Here is a 24,654-nt window from a genome sequence, read left to right as displayed (position 1 = left end):
ACACACACACACACACACACACACACACACACACACACACACACACACACACACACACACACACACACACACACACACACACACACACACACACACAGAAATCAGTTCCCCATTATCGGAAATAAAAGGTACTGCTTCATCTGAAATGTTTTCATGTTGTGGTAACGCTGTTTAAAAGAGATTCCTGAGTGGCTGCCCTTCGGCAGAGTGGCTGTGTGTACAGAATGTATTTTTATATCTGTCGGTCTGTGCCCCTCCACAGTGAGTTCAGCCGTGCGGCCCACATCCTGAACTATGTGGGACTCAGGTGACGGCTCGTTGGTGTTCAGCAGCTTACCTACACCACCGTGCTGCATGTGTACAGCGCCTCCTTTCGCTGGGAGGACGCACTGCGCCTCTGCCGCTTTGCCAAGGTAACACACACCTGACAGGAGAGGGGACATTCTCGTGGGGACCTTCTATGGTGACTCCCTGGTCCGGTGCAGAATGAGTCTGATCTGTATAGAGCAGAGCACACATCATATTCAACACCAAATACTGTACAAAACACATCTTTAAAAACTCTCCACATTATGGCAGGGTAGCCTAGTGGTTAGAGCGTTGGACTAGTAGCCGGAAGGTTGCAAGTTCAAACCCCGAGCTGACAAATCTGTCGTTCTGCCCCTGAACAGGCAGTTAACCCACTGTTCCTAGGCCGTCATTGAAAATAAGAATTGGCCCTGCCCCTACCCTACCCAGGAGTGGAGGCCTGCTGTCTCCCTGGCCCTGCCCCCTACCCTACCCAGGAGTGGAGGGCTGCTGTCTCCCTGGCCCTGCCCCTACCCTACCCAGGAGTGGAGGGCTGCTGTCTCCCTGGCCCTGCCCTACCCTACCCAGGAGTGGAGGGCTGCTGTCTCCCTGGCCCTGTCCCTACCCTACCCAGGAGTGGAGGGCTGCTGTCTCCCTGGCCCTGCCCCTACCCTACCCAGGAGTGGAGGCCTGCTGTCTCCCTGTCCCTACCCTACCCAGGAGTGGAGGGCTGCTGTCTCCCTGGCCCTGTCCCTACCCTACCCAGGAGTGGAGGGCTGCTGTCTCCCTGGCCCTGTCCCTACCCTACCCAGGAGTGGAGGGCTGCTGTCTCCCTAACCCTACCCAGGAGTGGAGGCCTGCTGTCTCCCTGGCCCTGCCCGACACAGGAGTGGAGGGCTGCTGTCTCCCCTGGCCCTGCCCCTACCCGACCCTGGAGTGGAGGCCTGCTGTCTCCCTGGCCCTGGCCCTGCCCCTACCCTACCCAGGAGTGGAGGGCTGCTGTCTCCCTGGCCCTGCCCTAACCCTACCCAGGAGTGGGGGGCTGCTGTCTCCCTGGCCCTGCCCTTCCCTACCCAGGAGTGGAGGGCTGCTGTCTCCCTGGCCCTGCCCCCTACCCGAACCTGGAGTGGAGGCCTGCTGTCTCCCTGGCCCTGGCCCTGGCCCTGCCCCTACCCTACCCTACCCAGGAGTGGAGGCCTGCTGTCTCCCTGGCCCTGCCCTAACCCTACCCAGGAGTGGGGGGCTGCTGTCTCGCTGGCCCTGCCCCTTCCCTACCCAGGAGTGGAGGCCTGCTGTCTCCCTGGCCCTGCCCCTACCCGACCCAGGAGTGGAGGGCTGCTGTCTCACTGGCCCTGTCCCTACCCTACCCAGGAGTGGAGGGCTGCTGTCTCCCTTGCCCTGCCCGACCCAGGAGTGGAGGGCTGCTGTCTCCCTGGCCCTGCCCCTACCCGACCCTGGAGTGGAGGCCTGCTGTCTCCCTGGCCCTGGCCCTGCCCCTACCCTACCCAGGAGTGGAGGCCTGCTGTCTCCCTGGCCCTGCCCTAACCCTACCCAGGAGTGGGGGGCTGCTGTCTCCCTGGCCCTGCCCTTCCCTACCCAGGAGTGGAGGGCTGCTGTCTCCCTGGCCCTGCCCCTACCCGACCCTGGAGTGGAGGCCTGCTGTCTCCCTGGCCCTGGCCCTGGCCCTGCCCCTACCCTACCCTACCCAGGAGTGGAGGCCTGCTGTCTCCCTGGCCCTGCCCTAACCCTACCCAGGAGTGGGGGCTGCTGTCTCGCTGGCACTGCCCCTTCCCTACCCAGGAGTGGAGGCCTGCTGTCTCCCTGGCCCTGTCCCTACCCTACCCAGGAGTGGAGGCCTGCTGTCTCCCTGGCCCTGCCCTAACCCTACCCAGGAGTGGAGTCCTGCTGTCTCCCTGGCCCTGCCCCTACCCTACCCAGGAGTGGAGGCCTGCTGTCTCCCTGTCCCTACCCTACCCAGGAGTGGAGGGCTGCTGTCTCCCTGGCCCTGCCCCTACCCTACCCAGGAGTGGAGGGCTGCTGTCTCCCTGGCCCTGCCCCTCCCCTTCCCAGGAGTGGAGGGCTGCTGTCTCCCTGTCCCTACCCTACCCATGAGTGGAGGGCTGCTGTCTCCCTGGCCCTGCCCCTACCCAGGAGTGGAGGGCTGCTGTCTCCCTGTCCCTACCCTACCCAGGAGTGGAGGGCTGCTGTCTCCCTGGCCCTGCCCCTACCCTACCCAGGAGTGGAGGGCTGCTGTCTCCCTGTCCCTACCCTACCCAGGAGTGGAGGGCTGCTGTCTCCCTGGCCCTGTCCCTACCCTACCCAGGAGTGGAGGGATGCTGTCTCCCTAACCCTACCCAGGAGTGGAGGGCTGCTGTCTCCCTGTCCCTACCCTACCCAGGAGTGGAGGGCTGCTGTCTCCCTGGCCCTGCCCCTACCCTACCCAGGAGTGGAGGCCTGCTGTCTCCCTGTCCCTACCCTACCCAGGAGTGGAGGGCTGCTGTCTCCCTGGCCCTGTCCCTACCCTACCCAGGAGTGGAGGGATGCTGTCTCCCTAACCCTACCCAGGAGTGGAGGCCTGCTGTCTCCCTGTCCCTACCCTACCCAGGAGTGGAGGGCTGCTTTCTCCCTGGCCCTGTCCCTACCCTACCCAGGAGTGGAGGCCTGCTGTCTCCTTGGCCCTGCCCCTACCCTACCCAGGAGTGGAGGCCTGCTGTCTCCCTGGCCCTGCCCTAACCCTACCCAGGAGTGGAAGCCTGCTGTCTCCCTGGCCCTGCCCCTACCCTACCCAGGAGTGGAGGCCTGCTGTCTCCCTGGCCCTGCCCCTACCCGACCCAGGAGTGGAGGGCTGCTGTCTCCCTGGTCCTGTCCCTACCCTACCCAGGAGTGGAGGCCTGCTGTCTCCCTGGCCCTGCCCTAACCCTACCCAGGAGTGGAAGCCTGCTGTCTCCCTGTCCCTACCCTACCCAGGAGTGGAGGCCTGCTGTCTCCCTGGCCCTGTCCCTACCCTACCCCGGAGTGGAGGGCTGCTGTGTCGGTGGCCCTGCCCCTACCCTACCCAGGAGTGGAGGCCTGCTGTCTCCCTGGCCCTGCCCTAACCCTACCCAGGAGTGGAGGCCTGCTGTCTCCCTGGCCCTGTCCCTACCCTACCCAGGAGTGGAGGGCTGCTGTCTCCCTGGCCCTGTCCCTACCCTACCCAGGAGTGGAGGGCTGCTGTCTCCCTAACCCTACCCAGGAGTGGAGGCCTGCTGTCTCCCTGTCCCTACCCTACCCAGGAGAGGAGGGCTGCTGTCTCCCTGGCCCTGTCCCTACCCTACCCAGGAGTGGAGGCCTGCTGTCTCCCTGGCCCTGCCCCTACCCTACCCAGGAGTGGAGGCCTGCTGTCTCCCTGGCCCTGCCCTAACCCTACCCAGGAGTTGAGGCCTGCTGTCTCCCTGGCCCTGTCCCTACCCTACCCAGGAGTGGAGGGCTGCTGTCTCCCTGGCCCTGTCCCTACCCTACCCAGGAGTGGAGGGCTGCTGTCTCCCTAACCCTACCCAGGAGTGGAGGCCTGCTGTCTCCCTGTCCCTACCCTACCCAGGAGTGGAGGGCTGCTGTCTCCCTGGCCCTGTCCCTACCCTACCCAGGAGTGGAGGCCTGCTGTCTCCCTGGCCCTGCCCCTACCCTACCCAGGAGTGGAGGCCTGCTGTCTCCCTGGCCCTGCCCTAACCCTACCCAGGAGTGGAAGCCTGCTGTCTCCCTGGCCCTGCCCCTACCCTACCCAGGAGTGGAGGCCTGCTGTCTCCCTGGCCCTGCCCCAACCCGACCCAGGAGTGGAGGGCTGCTGTCTCCCTGGCCCTGTCCCTACCCTACCCAGGAGTGGAGGCCTGCTGTCTCCCTGGCCCTGCCCTAACCCTACCCAGGAGTGGAGGCCTGCTGTCTCCCTGTCCCTACCCTACCCAGGAGTGGAGGGCTGCTGTCTCCCTGGCCCTGTCCCTACCCTACCCAGGAGTGGAGGGCTGCTGTCTCCCTGGCCCTGCCCCTACCCTACCCAGGAGTGGAGGCCTGCTGTCTCCCTGGCCCTGCCCTAACCCTACCCAGGAGTGGAGGCCTGCTGTCTCCCTGGCCCTGCCCCTACCCTACCCAGGAGTGGAGGGCTGCTGTCTCCCTGGCCCTGCCCTACCCTAACCAGGAGTGGAGGCCTGCTGTCTCCCTGGCCCTGCCCTAACCCTACCCAGGAGTGCAGGCCTGCTGTCTCCTGTCCCTACCCTACCCAGGAGTGGAGGGCTGCTGTCTCCCTGGCCCTGTCCCTACCCTTCCCAGGAGTGGAGGGCTGCTGTCTCCCTGGCCCTGCCCCTACCCTACCCAGGAGTGGAGGCCTGCTGTCTCCCTGGCCCTGCCCCTACCCTACCCAGGAGTGGAGGCTGCTGTCTCCCTGGCCCTGCCCCTCCCCTACCCAGGAGTGGAGGGCTGCTGTCTCCCTGTCCCTACCCTACCCAGGAGTGGAGAGCTGCTGTCTCCCTGGCCCTGCCCCTACCCTACCCAGGAGTGGAGGCCTGCTGTCTCCCTGGCCCTTCCCCTACCCTACCCAGGAGTGGAGGCCTGCTGTCTCCCTGGCCCTGCCCCTACCCTACCCAGGAGTGGAGGCCTGCTGTCCCCCTGGCCCTGCCCCTACCCTACCCAGGAGTGGAGGGCTGCTGTCTCCCTGGCCCTGTCCCTACCCTACCCAGGAGTGGAGGCCTGCTGTCTCCCTGGCCCTGCCCCTACCCTACCAAGGAGTGGAGGGCAGCTGTCTCCCTCTCCCTACCCTACCCAGGAGTGGAGGGCTGCTGTCTCCCTGGCCCTGTCCCTACCCTACCCAGGAGTGGAGGCCTGCTGTCTCCCTGGCCCTGGCCCTGCCCCTACCCTACCCAGGAGTGGAGGGCTGCTGTCTCCCTGTCCCTACCCTACCCAGGAGTGGAGGGCTGCTGTCTCCCTGGCCCTGCCCCTACCCTACCCAGGAGTGGAGGGCTGTGGTCTCCCTGGCCCTGTCCCTACCCTACCCAGGAGTGGAGGCCTGCTGTCTCCCTGGCCCTGCCCCTACCCTACCCAGGAATGGAGGGCTGCTTTCTCCCTGGCCCTGCCCCTACCCTACCCAGGAATGGAGGGCTGCTGTCTCCCTGGCCCTACCCCTACCCTACCCAGGAGTGGAGGGCTGCTCTGAGCCATGAGCTCTGAGCCCTCTCTAAAAGCCAGTTATTTATGATAAATGGTGTAATTAGCGGCCTGTAATTGCTAGCACATTGTGGGTTGCAGCAGAGCAAAGCAGGGCCAGAGGGCCCACAGAACCAGAGCCCTGGCCCCAGGGGGAAATACTCAGCCCCGAGAGGGGCCACGCGGGCTAGGGGGCCACCGATCAGTGAATGTGATTTCTCCTTATGGGATCCCCCCACCATAGCGTGGTAACAACAGGCAGCGTGGGAACTCACTGTCACCCTTTGGAAGTGGGGTGTGTGTGTATCTCAATGTCTTGTCTCAGGTCTCAGTGTGTCAAATTTCTTTCCTCATTTCTGTGTGGTCTGTTCTATTGTCTCATGTCGGTCTTGTTGTCTCGTGTCTGTCCGGTTGTCTCGTGTCTGTCCGATTGTTTATTCAAGTAAAATTGTATTTATCACATGCGCCGAATACAACAGGTGTAGTAGACCTTAGAGTGAAATGTTTACTTACAAGACCCTAACCAACAAAGCAATTTTAAGAAAGTCCTTTTTTTAAGTAAGAGATAAGAATAACAAATAAATAAAGAGCAGCAGTAAATAACATTAGCGGGGCTATATACAGGGTCTACCGGTACAGAGTCAATGTGTGGAGGCACCTGTGTCGTGGTAATTATGTACATGTAGGTAGAGTTATTAAAGTGACTATGCATAGATAATAACAGAGAGTAGCAGCAGCGTAGAAGTGGGGGAGGCAATGAGTCTGGGTAGCCATTTGATTAGCTGTTCAGGAGTCTTATGGCTTGGGGGTAGAAGCTGTTTATAAGCCTCTTGGACCTAGACTTGGCGCTCCAGTACAGCTTGCCGTGCTGTAGCAGAGAGAACAGTCTATGACTAGGGTGGCTGGAGTCTTTGACAATTTTTAGGACGTTCCTCTGACACCGCCTAGTATAGAGGTCCTGGATGGCAGGAAGCTTGGCCTCTGTGATGTACTGGGCCCTACGCACTACCTTCTGTAGTGCCTTGCGGTTGGAGGCAGAGCAGTTGCCATACCAGGCAGTGAAGCAACCGGTCAGGATGCTCTCGATGGTGCAACTGTAGAACCTTTTGAGGATCTGAGGACCCATCCCAAATCTTTTCAGTCTCCTGAGGCGGAATAGGTTTTGTCGTGCCCTCTTTACGACTGTCTTGGTGTGCTTGGACCATGTTAGTTTAATGGTGATGTGGACGCCAAGGAACTTGAAGCTCTCAACCTGCTCCACTACAGCCCTCTCGATGAGAATGGGGGCGTGCTCGGTCCTCCTTTTCCTGTAGTCCACTATCATCTCCTTAGTCTTGATCACTTTGAGGGAGAGGTTGTTATGCTTGCACCCCACGGTCAGGTCTCTGACCTCCTCCCGAAAGGCTGTCTGATTGTTGTCGGTGATCAGGCTGTTGTGTCATCGGCAAACTTAATGATGGTGTTGGAGTCGTGCCTGGCCGTGCAGTCATGAGTGAACAGAGAGTACAGGGGCGGACTGAGCATGCACCCCTGTGCGGATGTGTTGTTATCTACCCTTACCACCTGGGGGCGGTTCGTCAGGAAGTCCAGGATCCAGTTGCAGAGTGAGGTGTTTAGGAGTGAAAGGGCAGTGTGGAGTTCAATAGAGATTGCATCATCTGTGGATTTGTTGGTGTGGTATGCAAATTGGAGTTGGTCTAGGGCTTCTGGGATAATGGTGTTGATGTGAGCCATGACCAGCCTTTCAAAGCATTTCATGGCTAGAGACGTGAGTGCTACAGGTCGGTATTCATGTAGGCAGGTTACCTTCGTGTTTTTGGGCACAGGGACTATGGTGGTCTGCTTGAAACATGTTGGTATTCCAGACTCAGACAGGGAGAGGTTGAAAATGTCAGTGAAGACACTTGCCAGTTGGTCAGCGCATGCTCAGAGTACACGTCCTGGTAATCCGTCTGGCCCTGTGGCCTTGTTGACCTGTTTAAAGGTCTTACTCACATGGGCTGCGGAGAGTGTGATCACACAGTCGTCTGGAACAGCTGATGCTTTCATGCATGTTTCAGTGTTACTTGCCTCGAAGCGAGCAAAGTTATTTAGCTTGTCTGGTAGTGTTGTGTCACTGGGCTGCTCTCGGCTGTGCTTCCCTTTGTAGTCTGTAATAGTTTGCAAGCCCTGCCACATCCGACGAGTGTCGGAGCCGGTGTAGTACGATTCAATCTTAGCCCTATATTGACGCTTTGCCTGTTTGATGGTTTGTCGTTGAAAGCGGCAGCGTTACCCTTTAGCTCAGTGCGAATGTTGCCTGTATTCCATGGCTTCTGGTTCGGGTATGTACGTACAGTCGCTATGGGGACGACGTCCTCGATGCACTTATTGATAAAGCCAGTGACTGATGTGGTGTACTAGTCAATGCCATCGGAAGAATCCCGGAACATATTCCAGTCTATGCTAGCAAAACAGTCCTGTAGTTTAGCATCTGCTTCATCTGACCACATTTTTATAGACCGAGTCACTGGTGCTTCCTGCTTAAATTTGAGCTTGTAAGCAGGAATCAGGAGGATAGAATTATGGTCAGATTTGCCAAATGGAGGGCGAGGGAGAGCTTTGTAAGCGTCTCTGTGTGTGGAGTATAGGTGGTCTAGAGTTTTTTTCCCTCTGGTTGCACATTTAACATGCTGATAAAAATTAGGTAAAACTGATTCAAGTTTCCCTGCATTAAAGTCTCCCGGCAACTAGGAGCGTCACCTCTGGATGAGCATTTTCCTGTTTTCTTATGGCGGTAGACAGCTGACTGAGTGTAGTTTTAGTGCCAGCATCGGTTTGTGGTGGTATGTAGACAGCTACGGAAAATACAGAAACTCTCTAGGTAGATAGTGTGGTCTACAGCTTATCATGAGATACTCTTCCTCAGGTGAGCAAAACCTTGAGACTTCTTTAGATATCGTGCACCAGCTGCCGTTTAACTTCTTGAAACTCCCCATCCCGGATCCGGGATCGTGACTAAAGCCTCAGGCTCATTAGCATAACGCAACGTTAACGATTTCTGAAAATCGCAAATAAAATGAAAATAATGCGTCTGCTCTCAAGCTTAGCCTTTTCTTAACAACACTGTCATCTCAGATTTTCAAAATATGCTTTTGAACCATAGAAATGGACTAATTTGTGTAAGAGTATGCAAAGCTAGCATAGCATTTTGAGTAGCATGTAGCACGCAACATTTTCACAAAAACCAGATAACCAAATAAATAAAATCATTTACCTTTGAAGAGCTTCTGATGTTTTCAATGAGGAGACTCTCAGTTACATACCAAATGCGCAGTGTTTCCTGAAAGCGTCTGTGTGTAGGAGAAATCGTTCCGTTTTCTACATTGCGTCTGGCTACCGAAACGAACCGAAAATGCAGTCACCTACAACGTCAAACATTTTCCGGATTAACTACATAATATCGACCGAAACATGGCAAACGTTGTTTGGAATCAGTCCTCAAGGTGTTTTTTCACATATCTCTTCATTGACATGCAGTTCGTGGAAGCTTGCTTTACTCTCTGTATCGCATGGAAAAATACTGGCAGGTGACTTTTGCGCACCAATTTCGGCGCAGGACACCGGGCGGACACGTGGTAAATGTGGTCTCTTATGGTCAATCTTCCAATGATCTGCCCACAAATACGTCACAATGCTGCAGACACCTTGGGGAAACGACAGAAAGGGTTGACTCACTCCTCTTGCGTTCACAGCCATATAAGGAGACCATGGAAAACAGAGCCTCAAAAATCCTTGTCATTTCCTGGATGCCATCTCATCTTGGTTTTGCCTGAAGCTCACGTTATAGGGCACGCACAGAGAAGATCTTTGTATTTCTGGACACATCAGAGTGTTTTCTTTCGAACGGTAGCAATTATATGCATAGTCGAGCATCTTTTTGTGACAAAATATCTTGTTTAAAACGGGAACGTTTTTTCATCCAAAAATGAAATAGCGCCCCCAGAGCATCAACAGGTTAAATATATGCATCGGCCCCCGCCCCGTGTCTTACCAGAGGCTGCTGTTCTATCCTACCGATAGGGTGTATAACCCGCCCGCTGTATGTTATTAATGTCATTGTTCAGCCACAACTCAGTGAAACATAAGATATTACAGTTTTTAATGTCCCGTTGGTAGAACATACATGCTTTCAGTTTGTCCCATTTATTTTCTAGCGATTGATAGTTAGCTAGCAGGACGGATGGCAAAGGCAGATTAGCCACTCGTTGCCTGATCCTCACAAGGCACCCTGATCTCTTTCCGCAAAATCTTTGTTTCCTTCTTGAGCAAATTACGTGGATGAGGGCCTGTTTGGGTGTTTGTAGTATATCCTCCCCATCCGACCTATTAAAGAAAAACTCTTTTGTCCAATTCGAGGTGAGTAATCGCTGTTCTGATGTCCAGAAGCTCTTTTTGGTCATAAGAGACGGTAGCAGCATCATTACGGGGCGGCAGGTAGACTAGTGGTTAGAGCGTTGGGCCAGTAACTGAAAGATTGATAGATCGAATCCCTGAGCTGATAAGGTACAACTCTATCATTCTGCTCCTGAACAAGGCAGTTAACCCACTGTTCCTAGGCCGTCATTGTAAATAAGTATTTGTTCTTAACCACTCTGCGCACAGAACCCGTTAGCGGGATGAAATTCGACAACATACGGTGATCGCTACATAAATAGTCATATTAAACATTCATGAAAATACAAGTGTCTCACGTTTCGAAAGCCTAGAATCTTGCTAATCCAACTGCATTGTCAGATTTTAAAAAGGATTTACTGCGAAAGAATACGATGCGATTATCTTAGGATAGAGCCCCATTAAAAGCAACTATTTCAACCAGCACAGGCGTAACAAAATCACAAACTGCAATAAAATAAATTGTTTACCTTTGACAATCTTCCTCTGTTTGCAATCCCAATGCTCATTGTTACACAATGAATGGTCTTTTGTTTGATAAAATCAATTTTTATAGCCTAACACAAAACATTTTGTGAACCGCTTGTGTCGTGAATTCCGTCTCATTCCATTTTCGACGACACATTCGATGTAAATACACACACGAAACGTGACTTTTCCAGTCATGTTTGGTTTCATTGCAATCAACTGGTTTGTTTGTAACACAACCAAAAAGATGGGTCATTTCGCGGGACGTATTGACTGAAAGAAACCAACAACAAGTAATGACATCATTGTGCACCAATGATATGACCGCTGTTTTGTTGATTGGCTGTATTTTAACCCAATGACCACTGATCGTCTTGAAATCTAGCTGGGTAGTTAGCCAATGAGCTGAGGTAAACAGCAATATGTAATGTTTATGTGTTGGAAGACCAACTTGTGTCGTAAAGAGGGTCATTCACCATTGAAGTTTCATACCGGAAGGAGCAAAGCATGTTATGCACAGGGTTGTTTTGGTAAAGCGCATATTCAGCTGTTTATATATCAATCAGTAAGTCAAGGAAAGCTAAATCTAAGTCTAGATATACAGATGTACACACAATTTTAGAAGAAATTGATCGGGAAAATGAGACAGATATTGTTGGAGGACGATTCATTTAGCGATTCCCAAATGGAGGAATATTTTTGAACGGAAAGGACATCGTTTTGGACTGGTAAGTTTTTCTCATGCCAATGCCGTTGTTTGAAATTAATAATATAAAATATTATTTGTGAAATTAAATAGCCTATTTGAGGCTGTTGAGGGGAGGGCAGGCCCACAACAATGGCCAAAGTGAAATGGAGACAGTAGATACAGCTGGTCTGTTGTAATATAATAAAGACAGTAGATCTAGCTGGTCTGTCATAATATAAATGAGACAGTAGATCTAGCTGGTCTGTCATAATATAAATGAGACAGTAGATCGAGCAGGTCTATAATAATATATTCAACCTTATGTTCCCTGTACTCTATATATATATATGTTTATTATACCTGTTGATACAGGGCTCATATGTGAAACTATTCTAACTGAACATTTTCTTACACAGTGACACTGACTCCGAATGGGAGCCCCCAGTGCCAAGGTGTCCATCCCCCACTGAAGCTGGTTCATCCAGCTCCTGCCACAAGTGGTGTTCATCTGCCCAAATTTATTTCTGCAGGCATGGATGTGCCTCAGGGCCAAAAGAGCACAGCATGGAGGCGTTGCTGTGTTTTTTGCAAAATGAAGTCCCCCATCATCTGCACCACGTGCTTGGTGACCCTCTGCTTTACAGCAGAAAGAGACTGCTATGGCACCTGGTATCAGCAGCACAATATTGTGTAGAGGACTGAGGGTCTTCCAAATATTGAAAGTGTTATTTTGTACATGTATATATTTTTTTCCATTTTTTTTTTTTGGGGGTGTGTTAGAATACCATTTTGGTATTTTGTATATAGTTATTCCATTCAAAATGGCCACTTGGGCACATTTGGGCTACTTGTGTGGGACACCTGGGTGACTTCATGATAAATGTCATGTAGCACACTCATTTTGGAAGTTATCATTCTGAAACTTTGCACAAGTACTGTTGCCCTCTTATGTTTTTCACTGAAATTGTCCCCATCATCCTATCTGAATGTTTGTTTTGTCTTGTTTATTGTAAAGATGATGATACAACAATAAAAATGAAAAAACTTATGGTTTTGTCATTGTATTATCTAAACCAGATCTATTGTGTTATATTCTCCTACATTCAATTCACATTTACACAAACTTCAGTGTTTTCTTTCAAATGAAATCAAGAATATGCATAAGTAGGGGGTAGCTGTAAGAGGTTTTAACTGACTTGCTTAGTTAAATAAAGGTTAAATCAAAAAAAAAATTACAAAACAAGTTACAAACAATGCAAAACAACAAACAAAATAGCATGGTTGATTAAGAGCCGATAAGACGGCAGCCATCATCATGTCTGTCGCTGTGATGTTCCTCTCCTGTGTTGGTGTCTCACACCCCCACTGATTCTCTGAGGAAGAGTTGAGTCTCTCTCTCGTTCATTTACGTCTTTCCATGTCCACATCTTTCCATGTTGTGATACAGCCCGGGCTCGAACCCGGGTCTGTAGTGACGCCTTTAGCCCTGGGCCTTGGAATGGTGAAGGGTCCATGACGGAGCCACTGTAGTGGAGCTTTAACGAGACACGACCAGCAGCTTTGAATTAGTTTCTAATTTGCCTGGGTGACACCATTTATGTATTTAACATCCCCAACACACACACACAGCCAACCCCTGAACCCCAACCCCAGTGAGAGCCTAACTTGCTGACCAGCGCGAGTGTCGCAAAATAAATTTAGAAATCCATGTTATTCAATTATTGCACCCACACTGCTCGCACGCGCCAACGAGCGTCTGCGTTGCCAAGGGCTAAAATAGAACTCCTTTCTACTTCTGACGCAGATCGCGCTGCGAGGCAGGACTTTCAGCGAGATCTGCGTCAGAAATAGAAAGGAGTTCTATTTTATTTTGCGACTTGTCCGGTCTGGTCAGCATGTAAGGCCGGACAAAATTGTTTAACGGATTTTCCCCCCAGAAAAGTGAGGCGAGTGAAAAATATATATATAAATAAATCAAATCATTAGCTGGTAAAGGAATAACAGTAGTTTACCACATTGTTCTGGGCTGCTATATGGACATGAACAATCAGATAAATATTCAATTTCAGACTGATTGTCAGATGATTATTATACTACACAAATGAACATTATTCAGGATGTATAATAGAATGCAATATTCTATCATATTCAAAAATTATTTGAAAAGAAAAGTTATGACTGTATTCAGTTGAATAGCCTAACAAATTCAAGAATTATTGACAATAAATAATTGTCATCAAATTAAAATGTTGATGCATAATAATGACTTCAGTACCTGAATGCATCTATATAGCCTTGGCGTTAACAAAATATTCAATCAAATATGATTAGGCCTCTCATAGACTAGGCCTTGTAGAAAGAGAGTCAATCAAGTTTGGTCTGCCAAATGAATGTAGCATTGACAAAAATACATAAATCCAGCCATAGAGTATAACCTTTAATCATAAAAAAATGTGTTTATAAAATGCACAATTAGAAGCATCAATATATATAGAGCAAGCGTGACTAAATTCGAGCCCAAATCCTCACCGCATCCTCATTCGATTGTCTCGTCTGGCTGCCACGAAAAGCCCCCACTTGCTGAACTGCACGAAGTGTGTGTGCCGCTGGCGATGTACTTTGCTGGACATGCTAGCTGTTCTCGGCGGTGCATCATCACTTCAAACGCATTCCATTGTGGTGTTATCGGTTGGACTAGTACTACCGGTAAAATGTAAATTATGAATTGCAAATCACTATATACAGTGCCTTGCGAAAGTATTCGGCCCCCTTGAACTTTGCGACCTTTTGCCACATTTCAGGCTTCAAACATAAAGATATAAAACTGTATTTTTTGTGAAGAATCAACAACAAGTGGGACACAATCATGAAGTGGAACGACATTTATTAGATATTTCAAACTTTTTTAACAAATCAAAAACTGAAAAATTTATGTGTGAATTAATTGTCAGAGTAGAGGACCTTGTGCATTTCAGGTAAACTAACAACTCAATGTTTATATCCCAGGACAAATGAGCGAGCAACAGCAAGCTAGCTAAATGGGACAAATTAGCTAGCAAGTGCAAGCAAGCTAGCTAAATTCCATAAATGTTTAATGCTTTTCGACCTGTCCCCAAAGTAATGTAATTGGTTCAGAGTTTGTTTTGATATTTAACCTGCGTGTCGTGATCGCGTTTGGTGTGGGGGTGACAAAATAAATGTATGCAAGCTGGAGCATGCTCACAGCCGGGTTGGGTTCCGTGTCATAAAGGGAGAGCTGACAGTGCATTATAAACAATGAGCCGCATATATTGGCCAAAATAAACAGTAACACGGAACCCAAACTTGCTGGTGTGTTAGAACTGACTTCTATTTTAGCCCTTATATTTTAGCCATTTCTTTCCAGTTTTACTTTAGTACCTTGTTGAAAACAGGATGCATGTTTTGCATATTCTGTAAATGCTTCCTTCTTTTCACTCTGTCATTTAGGTTAGTATTGTGAAGTAACAACAATGTTGTTGATCCATCCTCAATTTTCTTCTATCACAGCCATTGAACTCTGTAACTGTTTTAAAGTCACCATTGGCCTCATGGTGAAATCCCTGAGCGGTTTCCTTCCTCTCCGGCAACTGTTAGGAAGGATACCTGTATCTTTGTAATGACTGTGTGTATTGATACACCATCCAAAGTGTGATTGATAACTTCATTATGCTGAAAGGGATATTCAATGTCTGCTTTTTTAAATGTATTTTTAATAGGTGCCCTTCTTTGCAAGGCATTGGAAAACCTCCCTGGTCTTTGTGGTTGAATCTTTGTTTTAAATTCACTACTCAACCTGAGGGACCTTACAGATGATTTTATGTGTCGGGTACAGAGATGAGGTAATCATTCAAAAATCACGTTAAACACTATTATTGCACACAGAGTGAGTCCATGCACCTCATTGTGACATTGCACATTTTTTACTCCAGAACTCATTTAGGTTTGCCATAACAAAAGGGTTGAATACTTATTGGGTAAAGACATTTCAGCTTTACATGTTTTATTAATTTGTACATAATTACACTTTGACATGATGGGGTATATGTGTGTAGGCCAGTGACACAAAATCTCAAGTTAATCCATTTTAAATTCAGGCTGTAACACAACAAAATGTGGAAAAAGTTAAGGGGTGTGAATACTTCCTGAATGCACTGTATGGAAGAAGGAGCGTCACCACTTTAAATAGCCACCCCTCCTCCTTCCTCCCCCATTTCTGGTAAGGGTTTGGTCTTCCGTGGCCGTTTGGTGTGGTTTTTCCCGGAGTGGGAGGAGTGTTGTGGGGAAGTCCTGTCAGCCAGGTATGGAGGATTAGCCCCTTGAGGATACTTTTCATGGCACTGATTGTTGGTAACAGACGCATGCACACACACACATAGACACACACATGCTGATAGACCTGTACACAAACAACCATACTGTACACAGTCACACAAACATGGGCAGCCCAGCAGTGTGACTAAATCCCCTGCCAGGCTCTAACAGTGAGCCAACACCACAATCTCTCCTCTGATTGGTGGATACTGGCTCATCTCTCTCTGACCAGCATTTAGTGGCTTTAGCAAAGGATGATTTTGTTGTTGTCTTCACAGTTTTATGGCCAATGTTGTTTTTCTTAATGAAGGATTCAGATGACAGGATGCATCAGGATGTTGTTCTGGGCTTTGCTTTCAACGATAATGTTGAGTGGCGTAGTTTGAGTGTGACTAAGAGTGAATGGAAGTGACATTATAGTGACATTATGTCTGTGTGCGTGTGTGCCTGCATGTTTGTCTAAGTATGTCTCCATGTCCTGAATGAGTATGATATCAGAATCACACACACAGAAGTCAGTTTACAGGGTGTGTGTGTGTGCCCTGCAGAGTGACACTAACGAGGCCTGTGTTGTGAGGATGAGCAGACTGGTAATGGGAAGAGTGTCCATGTGGAGACGCCAGTGTAATGGACCTCCCATCCCTCTAATAACACACAGCCCTCCTCTCTCTCAGTGCCCGTCCCTTTAATGACCCAGGCGAGCAGGGCTAAGCTAGCCCCCCTGTGCAGGGCCTTGTGGTCAGGGCTGGGCCACGCGCTACGCCCCGGCGCCACCACCAGCCTGTCAGGCTGAGCAGCAGTGCCCCCCCCCCTGACAAATATTCCCATATCCCGGCTCCCTGTCCCCTGGCACTCATGCCTGCTCCCTATCACGTGTGGATGTGTGCGTTTGTTTGTGTGTGCGTGAGTAAGTGAGTGAGTGAGTGAGTGAGTGAGTGAGTGAGTGCGTGTGTGTATGCGTGCGTACGTGGTGTGTGTTTATTTATGCTAAGACAATGTGTGCATGGCAAATGTAATTTCCTATTTGCTTAATGTCTGTCTCTGTTTCTATAGGACCAGTTGCTGTGGGCGTGTCTCGCTGGCATGGCAATGGCCAATAGGGAGATGACGACAGTAGAGGTGGCCTTCGCTGCCATTGGAGAGGTAAGACCCTCCATCAATCTCTTTCTCTCTCTCTTTCTCTAAAGGTGGTTATGGTGCAGTATATTAACTCTATCAAGGATCTGCCATCTAAGGAATATTTAGTGGCCCACATGTTACTGTCCACTCTGCTACAGGCTGGTCTACCAAGCCATACAGGTCCACATCAACCTCTACAACTGGGATAGGTGTGGGGGTGTGTGTCTATCTCTAAATGTCTGTCTGCCTGTGAATCCGAATATTTCTGTCTCTCTGACATGCCTTTCTGTTGGTCTGTCTGTCTTACATATGCGTCTGTGAATGGGACTGAAAGCTTCGTGTGTCCTCAGGGCGTTGGAGCTGGCAGTAAAACATAACCCTTGTGGACACAGTGCTGGCCTACAGACTCCAAGTTCCTGCAGGACTTTAGCAAGAAAGAGACCAACAAGAGGTTCATGCAGTACGCTGACAGGTTAGGGTATGTCATTGCTTTTGACTGTCATATAGTGAACACTAACCAGCTGTAGTAGTAAAGACTTCTTCTCTTTGAAACTAGACAAGATTTTGTTACAAGAGGTAATGTGCCCTTTCTATCAAACTATGTCCCATTAGACTGACCCACTTCTCTATCCCCCCCCCTCCCCCCCGATCAGGTGGAGGTGAACTGGGAAAAGATCCAGGTTAAGGAGAGAGAGAAGGCTGCCAACAACTCTGTCAGGAGCAGCTTGGCCTCTCGACTCTGACCCTTGACCCCACACGTCTGACCTCATCCAGGGACCAAATGTACAACATATTTTCAAGTCGTCATTTATCAAACATGGTTAGTGTTATTTTTGTGTTTGTGTTTTTTATAAAAAATATATTTTTACAATTTAACTTAAATGTCTTATTCTCTTAGAATGTACATATGTAGACGTTTAATAAATACATATTTATCAGATCGATCAACTCTGACTTATTTTTATCTCAACTGCTATTTCAATTCAATGCAGTCAGCCCCAGCCCAGTCCGTTTTAACTAGTAATCATAGGCTGCTCGAGGGACGGAGTGGTCTAAGGCACTGCATCGCAGTGCTAGAGGCGTCACTACAGATCCGGGGTCGATCCCAGGCTGTGTCGCAGCCGGCTGCGACTGGAAGAACCATGAGGCGGCGCACAATTGGCCCAGCGTCGTCCGGGTTAGGGGAGGGTTTGGCCGAACGGGATGTCCTTGTCTCATCACGCTCTAGCTACTCCTTGTGGCGGGCCGGGCGCATGCACAGTGACTTCAGTTGTACAGTGTTTCCTCCGACACATTGGTGGGCTGGCTTCCAGGTTAAGCAAGCAGTGTGTCAAGAAGCAGTGTGGCTTGGCCGGGTTGTGTTTCGGAGGACGCATGGCTCTTGACCTTCGCCTCTCCCGAGTCCGTACGGGCGTTGCAGTGATGGGACAAGACTGTTACTACTACCAATTGGATATCGCGAAAAAGGGGTAAAGAAAACCTTTAAAAAAAAGAGTAATCATATATATTTGTGTTTATATTAAGTATTAAGGCTTTTACATGTATTCTCTGTGGTGGTGGGAAACAGCTTCCTCCCCTGACAGCGGTCCAGCCCATAATTTGCCATTACACCCTATCGATCTCCACTTCCAACACACACACTCAAACACAGCCCCAGTATGGAAGCCAGGAGCAGCAGGATAGATCCCTGTCATTCTGGTCTGGACCGGCGCTCCTGGGTTCCTGATGGATACAGGATGATGGCTAATGGGCGCAGTAGAGGAGCAGTCTAGGGCTGCTTGTCATACACTATTACAGAGCAAGACTGAATCATTAAGTTCAGCCTCTCTCACACCACTTTCTCTTCATGTCCTCTCTTTTTCTCTCTCTGTTTTTGTATCCTATCAATCCCTGTTCACTCAGGTATTGTCCTAAGTGCAGGCTAGAATGAACTCCCTCCATCTTTCCCCAGCTAACTGCAGTCAGGCCGTTCTTGTCTAGAGTAAAGTTCGACAGAGGGGGACAGGTAGCTATGATGCCGGTGGTAGTGTGGAAGCTCTCCAGTCATCTCTGACCCAAGAGGAGCAGCACTCTGTATCAGCCAGGAGTCAGGTTTCTCATGTGTTACCACCGGAAAACACACACCTCAACGCACGTGTTCCCTGAACTCTTACATAAGTATGTTCAGACACACAGCACACAGATAACACACATACTGAATTGAATACGCTTTATCCAAACCATGCTCCTACTACCAAAGCTCAGACCCTGACGGGGCATAATGTAGGATTTATGAGGAGCTTAATAATGCACATTGATCTGGCCGATGAGTGAGTCAATTGTAAGCTGGGGATGATTAGTTGGCGGTATGGGGGCCAGCTTGGGAATTTAGCCAGGACACCTGGGTTAACACTCCTCTGATAAGTGCCATGGGATCTTTAGGTACCACAGAGAGTCAGAACACCCGTTTAACATCTCATCCGTAAGACAGCACCCTACACATGGCAATCATTGCCCTGGGGCTTTGGGATATTATTTTTTAGACCAGGGGAAAGGGTGCCTCCTACTGGCCCTCCAACACCACTTCCAGCAGCATCTGGTCTTCCATCCAGGGACCAACCCTGCTAAGCTTCAGAAGTAAGCCAGCAGTGGGATGAAGGGTGGTATGCTGGTGGCAGCAAGTCATGTCAGCAGCCTGTCTCATTATTGTATTCAGATCTCCTTTGAGGGACTCCTCAATGTGCAGAATAGCAGAGTTTTACTCCATCTGATTAAACATTAATGCTGGGGATTCTAGAGGATTGGACCGTGCCCTAGGCCCCTGAACCCACAGCCTGAGTGCAGAGGACTTGTAGAGGCTGTCTCCACCGCAGAGAGTGAAAGTGAGAGAGAGCCTCAGAGCCAAAGATGCAAAAATATGATCTCTACTGTTAAATCACAAATTCCAGTAATACCATATCTGTATTCTGACACTAAAACGTACTGTGATGTGTAATGTGTCTGCATCTTGTCTCATTCCCTCCATTCATCCATCAGTGGATTGAATGCTTTTTTGTGTAAACTCCTCTTATCCACCAATTTCCTCTGTGGAGGAAATCCATCAGTGTCCAACACAACTGGCCGGCCCTGGATGGACGGCATAGGATTACCCTCCAGTCAGACAGACTAGCTTTCCCATTATTGTGATCCATAAAGGCCATGGTCAGAATCCCTATTGAAGATGATGGTATCATTGAGACTAGGAAGCCTGGCTAAAGCACATACAGTATTTATCTGACATCACTCCTGTAACCCAAACTCCTAATGAGTATCCTTTAGTTTCTCATTGCTTATCCACTCTTATGCACTTCAGATAAACCAGTTCTTGGAGAGTTGGTGCATCTCAACAGTCCACTGTTCCACAGAAAGATTAATGATGACTTTTCTCGTCCAGCCTACTGTGGAGAGGATGTGGCTGTGCACAGAGGAGTAGTTTGTAAATGTAGAAATCTATTGCCCAATTCCAAATAGAACCCTACTCCTGTGTCATTTTCTGTGTAGATCTGAGAAGAATGGATAGGTAAGGTTTATAAAATATGGCCAAAAATGCCACCTAGTCTATCATAAGCTTAGCTGGACATAGCTACAGTTGAAGTCGGAAGTTTACATACACCTTAGCCAAATACGTATATACTCAGTTTCACAATTCTTGACATTTAATACTAGTAAAAATTCCCTGTCTTAGGTCAGTTAGGATCACCACTTTATTTTAAGAACGTGAAATGTCAGAATAATAGTAGAGATAATGATTTATTTCAGCTTTTATTTCTTTCATCACATTCTCAGTGGGTCAGAAGTTTACATGCACAGAATTTGTATTTGGTAGCATTACCTTTAAATTGTTTAACTTGGGTCAAACGTTTTGGGTAGCCTTCCACAAGCTTCCCACAATAAGTTGGGTGAATTTTGGCCCATTCCTCCTGACAGAGCTGGTGTAACCGAATCAGGTTTTTTCTGCCTCCTAGCGCGCACACACTTTTTCAGTTCTGCCCACAAATGTTCTATAGGATTTAGGTCAGGGCTTTGTGATGGCCACTCCAATACCTTGACTTTGTTGTCCTTAAGCCATTTTACTACAACTTTGGAAGTATGCTTGGGGTCATTGTCCATTTGGAAGACCCATTTGCGACCAAGCTTTAAGCTTTAACGTCCTGACTGATGCCTTGAGATGTTGCTTCAATATATCCACATAATTGTCCTTCTTCATGATGCCATCTATTTTGTGAAGTGCACCAGTCCCTCCTGCAGCAAAGCACCCCCACAACATGATGCTGCCACCCCGTGCTTCACAGTTGGGATGGTGTTCTTCGGCTTGCAAGCCTCCTAATTTTTCATCCAATTAGAACGATGGTCATTATGGCCAAACAGTTATATTTTTGTTTCATCAGACCAGAGGACATTTCTCCAAAAAGTATGATATTTGGCCCCATGTGCAGTTGCAAACCATAGTCTGGCTTTTTTTATGGCGTTTTTGGAGCAGTGGCTTCTTCATTGCTGAGCGGCTTTTCAGGTTATGTCGATATAGGACTGGTTTTACTGTGGATATAGATACTTTGTACCTGTTTCCTCCAACATCCTCACAAGGTCCTTTGCTGTTATTCTGGGATTGATTTGCACTTTTCCCACCAAAGTACGTTCATCTCTAGAAGGAACAGAACGAGTCTCCTCCCTGAGCGGTATGACGGCTGCGTGGTCCCATGGTTTTTATACTTGCTTACTATTGTTTGTACAGATGAATGTGGTACCTTCAGGCGTTTGGAATTTGCTCCCAAGGATGAACCAGACTTGTGGAGGTCTACAATCTTTTTTCTGAGGTCTTGGTTGATTTCTTTAGATGTTCCCATGATGTCAAGCAAAGAGGCACTGAGTTTGAAGGTTGTCCTTGAAATACATCCACAGGTACACCTCCAATTGACTCAAATGATGTAAATTAGCCTATCAGAAGCTTCTAAAGCCATGACATCATTTTCTGGATTTTTCAGGCTGTTTAATGGCAAAGTCAACTTAGTGTATGTGAACATCTGACCCACTGGAATTGTGATACAGTGAATTATAAGTGAAATCTGTCTGTAAACAATTGTTGGAAAAATGACAAGTAGTTGTCCTAACCGACTTGCCAAAACTATAGTTTGTTAACAAGAAATTTGTGGAGTGGTTGAAAAATGAGTTTTAATGACTCCAACCTAAGTGTATGTAAACTTCCGACTTCAACTGTATATTATTTCTGGTTCCTGGACTACAGATCGATTTAGAATTGAGCATTAAGATATTGAAATGTACCTGCCTGCTAACTGGTCTGGGCGACAGACAGACAGACACATGTAAGTATGACAGATCAATCAATAAACAGACAAGGGTGTAATCTCTGTTAACTGATCTCTCCTGTATTCCGGCTATCTCAGTCTGCAGCTCCAGCTTTATGTCTGCCAGCTTAGCTCTTTATTTACTGCTGTCTATTCTATACTTCTGTCTTTATGACTGTCTGGATTGTCTATCAGTCATCTTCCTGCCTTTTTCCATGCAAGGCATGTCTGTATTCAAGTGCTCTAATGCTGATGATGGTGAATGATTTGTCATTCAACTATGGTCACTACATCAAAGATAAACTATCAGAGGTGGTCTGCTCACTCACATGGTAACTCGACCTTGGATCAGTATTTAGGATCATCATCATCTCTCATTGAGGAGGGAGGAGATAGTGTTCATGCTGCAGTGTGTGAGCTGAGCTCTCTGATACATTGGATAAAAGCACTTGCTGATGTAACAAAATATCAGGCATAGCTTATGTAGATGTGTCGGAGAGAGTATTTGTATTCATTTCATGGTGTGACTATTCTATTACTTTTGAATCCCCACTAGGCTACTGAAAACTGCACTAGGTGATTCTCATAGACCCAGCCTGTGACCTGGGGAGAGTTGTGATATGAAGAAAAGAAAAAAACATTTCTAATTCTCGCGTGCATATTAATACACAGTTGTACATGTGTGAAAAACGACAAATACTATTATATGACATTATTTCTAGGATATAGATATATGAATGAATAGACGTCTTTCAGGCCCAGCAGACTCAAACTCATTCTCAGCCTGTTCATCTCATAAAATAAAAATATGGTAGAGAAAGCCAACTGTCTCACGGTGCCTTTGGAAATTGAACCGATCAGCAAAACTTAATGTGATTGTACCGGGGCCAAATTAGCTGCCTGTCAATACACAAAAGAGCACCAATTATAGCAGCCATATCTCTTTTATTGTCTCCGTTTCTCATACCAAGTCTTAATTTGCATACAAAAGGGGAATCATCCACCCAATCATATAAAACTCACGTCATTGACCAAATTGCCAGTTCATATTATTTTCAACATTCATTGCAACAGATTGTAATTGCACTTGTTATAATATAGCATGTAAGTCTCTCCTTTAGTTCATAATAAAATAACAATAGTCCATCACATTTAGTCAGACAGAATTCCGTGACGCGCGTGTGTTCTGTCCTGAATTGTCCTGTCCCTCTTCTCTGGGTATCGGTCCTCCCCGCGTCCCTCGGTCCGCAGCAGGCTCCTCCGACTGGACCAGTAAATTATCATCCGACTGGTCTCTGCGCACCTCCTGCATGGTCTCTTCGTAGGTCGGCAGGTACTTCACCTCATCATATGCGGGTAGCAGCACTGGCGAGGTGAAGTCCCCAAAACTGTATTCGGGGTACCGGTCCAGTAGGGAGTCCTGGGACGCGGTGGCGTGTCCGTGGAAGAGAGAGGGCTCCTCGGGGTGTTCTGGGTGGGGGTGTCGGCGCGGGCGCGGGCAGATAATCCGCTGGATGAAGTAGCCCATTGCGAAAAGGAGCAGCAGGATCAGGATGCCCGATAGTTTGCGCGTCACCCAGCCCACGTTGTCGAAGAATATATGCAGTGGGAGCTTGCAGCAGCGCACCATGGAACTCGCGCTACCGTTGCCGGTAACGGTAGGGGGACAGCACTGCTGGCCCTCAACGCACTGCACGTCCCCACAGCGGCGGAGCGCGTGGCAGGAGGAAATCACGACCGCAGACAGAAAGGTGATGATGTATATGCACGTTCTGCTGCCGGTGGCTAGATTAAACATTATGTCCATTTACTAGTCGGTTCGTCCGGTTAGGATAGACCTGTGCGTCCGTGCGTGCCTGCCGTCTGGTTCCTCTTTTGGTGAGAAAGAGTCCACAGCAGTTTTAGCTACTATGCTGCCTGTTTGTTCCAATCCTCTTCCTTCATTCGCTCTCCGGAGACAGCTACTGCAGAATAATATAGCCACCAGCTCCTCCGGTTCTGCGAGTGAGACGAGTAGCCTCTTCTACAGGGTGTGAGTGCGCGGGACAAGACCCCCAGTAAGCAAAATGACGTATTTTCCAGACGTTGAAGTCAGGTGCATTCTAGGTGCTGAATGAAAGGTGAAAAACGTATTTTCCGGTTGTCGAAAATATGTATTTTCTAGACGTTAAATAAGTATTTTGGGGATGTTGAAATCCAGTGCATTTTCAGTGCTGAAACAAAAGTGAAAATATGTATTTTTGGAATTTTCCATATGTAAAAAAATATGTATGTTCCAGATGTTGAAAATACAACATTAGCAGCAGTAAATTCTATGGACAAATTTCAACTGCACATACAGTGCATTCGGAAAGTTTTCAGACCCCTGACTTCTTCCACATTTTGTTACATTACAGCCTTATTCTTGAACTGATTAAATTGATTTCCCCCCTCATTAATCTACACACAATACCCCAAAATGAAAACGCAAAATCAGGTTTGTAGACATTTTTGCAAATTTATAAAAAAAATATTTAAAAAATACCTTATTTACATAAGAATTCAGATCCTTTGCTATGAGATTTGAAATAGTGCTCAGGTGCATCCCGTTTCCATTGATTATCCTTGAGATGTTTCTACAATTTGTTTGGAGTCCACATGTGGTAAATTCAATTGATTGGACATGATTTGGACAGGCACACACCTGTCCATATATGGTCCCACTGTTGAATGTGCATGTCAGAGCAAAAAACAAGCCATGAGGTCGAAGGAATTGTCTGGAGAGCTCCGAGACAGGATTGTGTCGAGGCGCAGGCCTAGGGATGGGTAACAAGAAATGTCTGCAACATTGAAGGT

The 24,654-nt window shown here is 48.4% G+C and overlaps 1 protein-coding gene and 1 long non-coding RNA gene across 2 annotated transcripts in view; one reads left to right on the top strand and one right to left on the bottom strand.

The window, feature by feature from the left end:
* The first annotated feature begins 271 nt into the window (after positions 1-271).
* The window catches only part of LOC135546329 (uncharacterized), a 28,523-nt gene continuing 4,140 nt past the window's right edge, over positions 272-24,654 (top strand). The window contains exons 1-4 of the long non-coding RNA XR_010456566.1: positions 272-413; positions 16,433-16,522; positions 16,849-16,976; positions 17,152-17,318. This is a non-coding gene — a long non-coding RNA (uncharacterized LOC135546329). The remainder of the gene's footprint in view (positions 414-16,432; positions 16,523-16,848; positions 16,977-17,151; positions 17,319-24,654) is intronic.
* On the bottom strand, positions 22,804-23,827 carry LOC135545266 (uncharacterized membrane protein C3orf80 homolog). The gene has a single exon (XM_064972894.1). It carries the CDS (start codon positions 23,624-23,626, stop codon positions 22,976-22,978), a length of 651 nt encoding a protein of 216 aa, XP_064828966.1. The 5' UTR covers positions 23,627-23,827; the 3' UTR covers positions 22,804-22,975.

The sequence above is a fragment of the Oncorhynchus masou genome, chromosome 9 (assembly GCF_036934945.1).
Source record: "Oncorhynchus masou masou isolate Uvic2021 chromosome 9, UVic_Omas_1.1, whole genome shotgun sequence".
NCBI lineage: Eukaryota > Metazoa > Chordata > Actinopteri > Salmoniformes > Salmonidae > Oncorhynchus > Oncorhynchus masou.
Note: the sequence above shows the minus strand (reverse complement) of the source record. Positions and strands in the feature narration are given on the sequence as shown.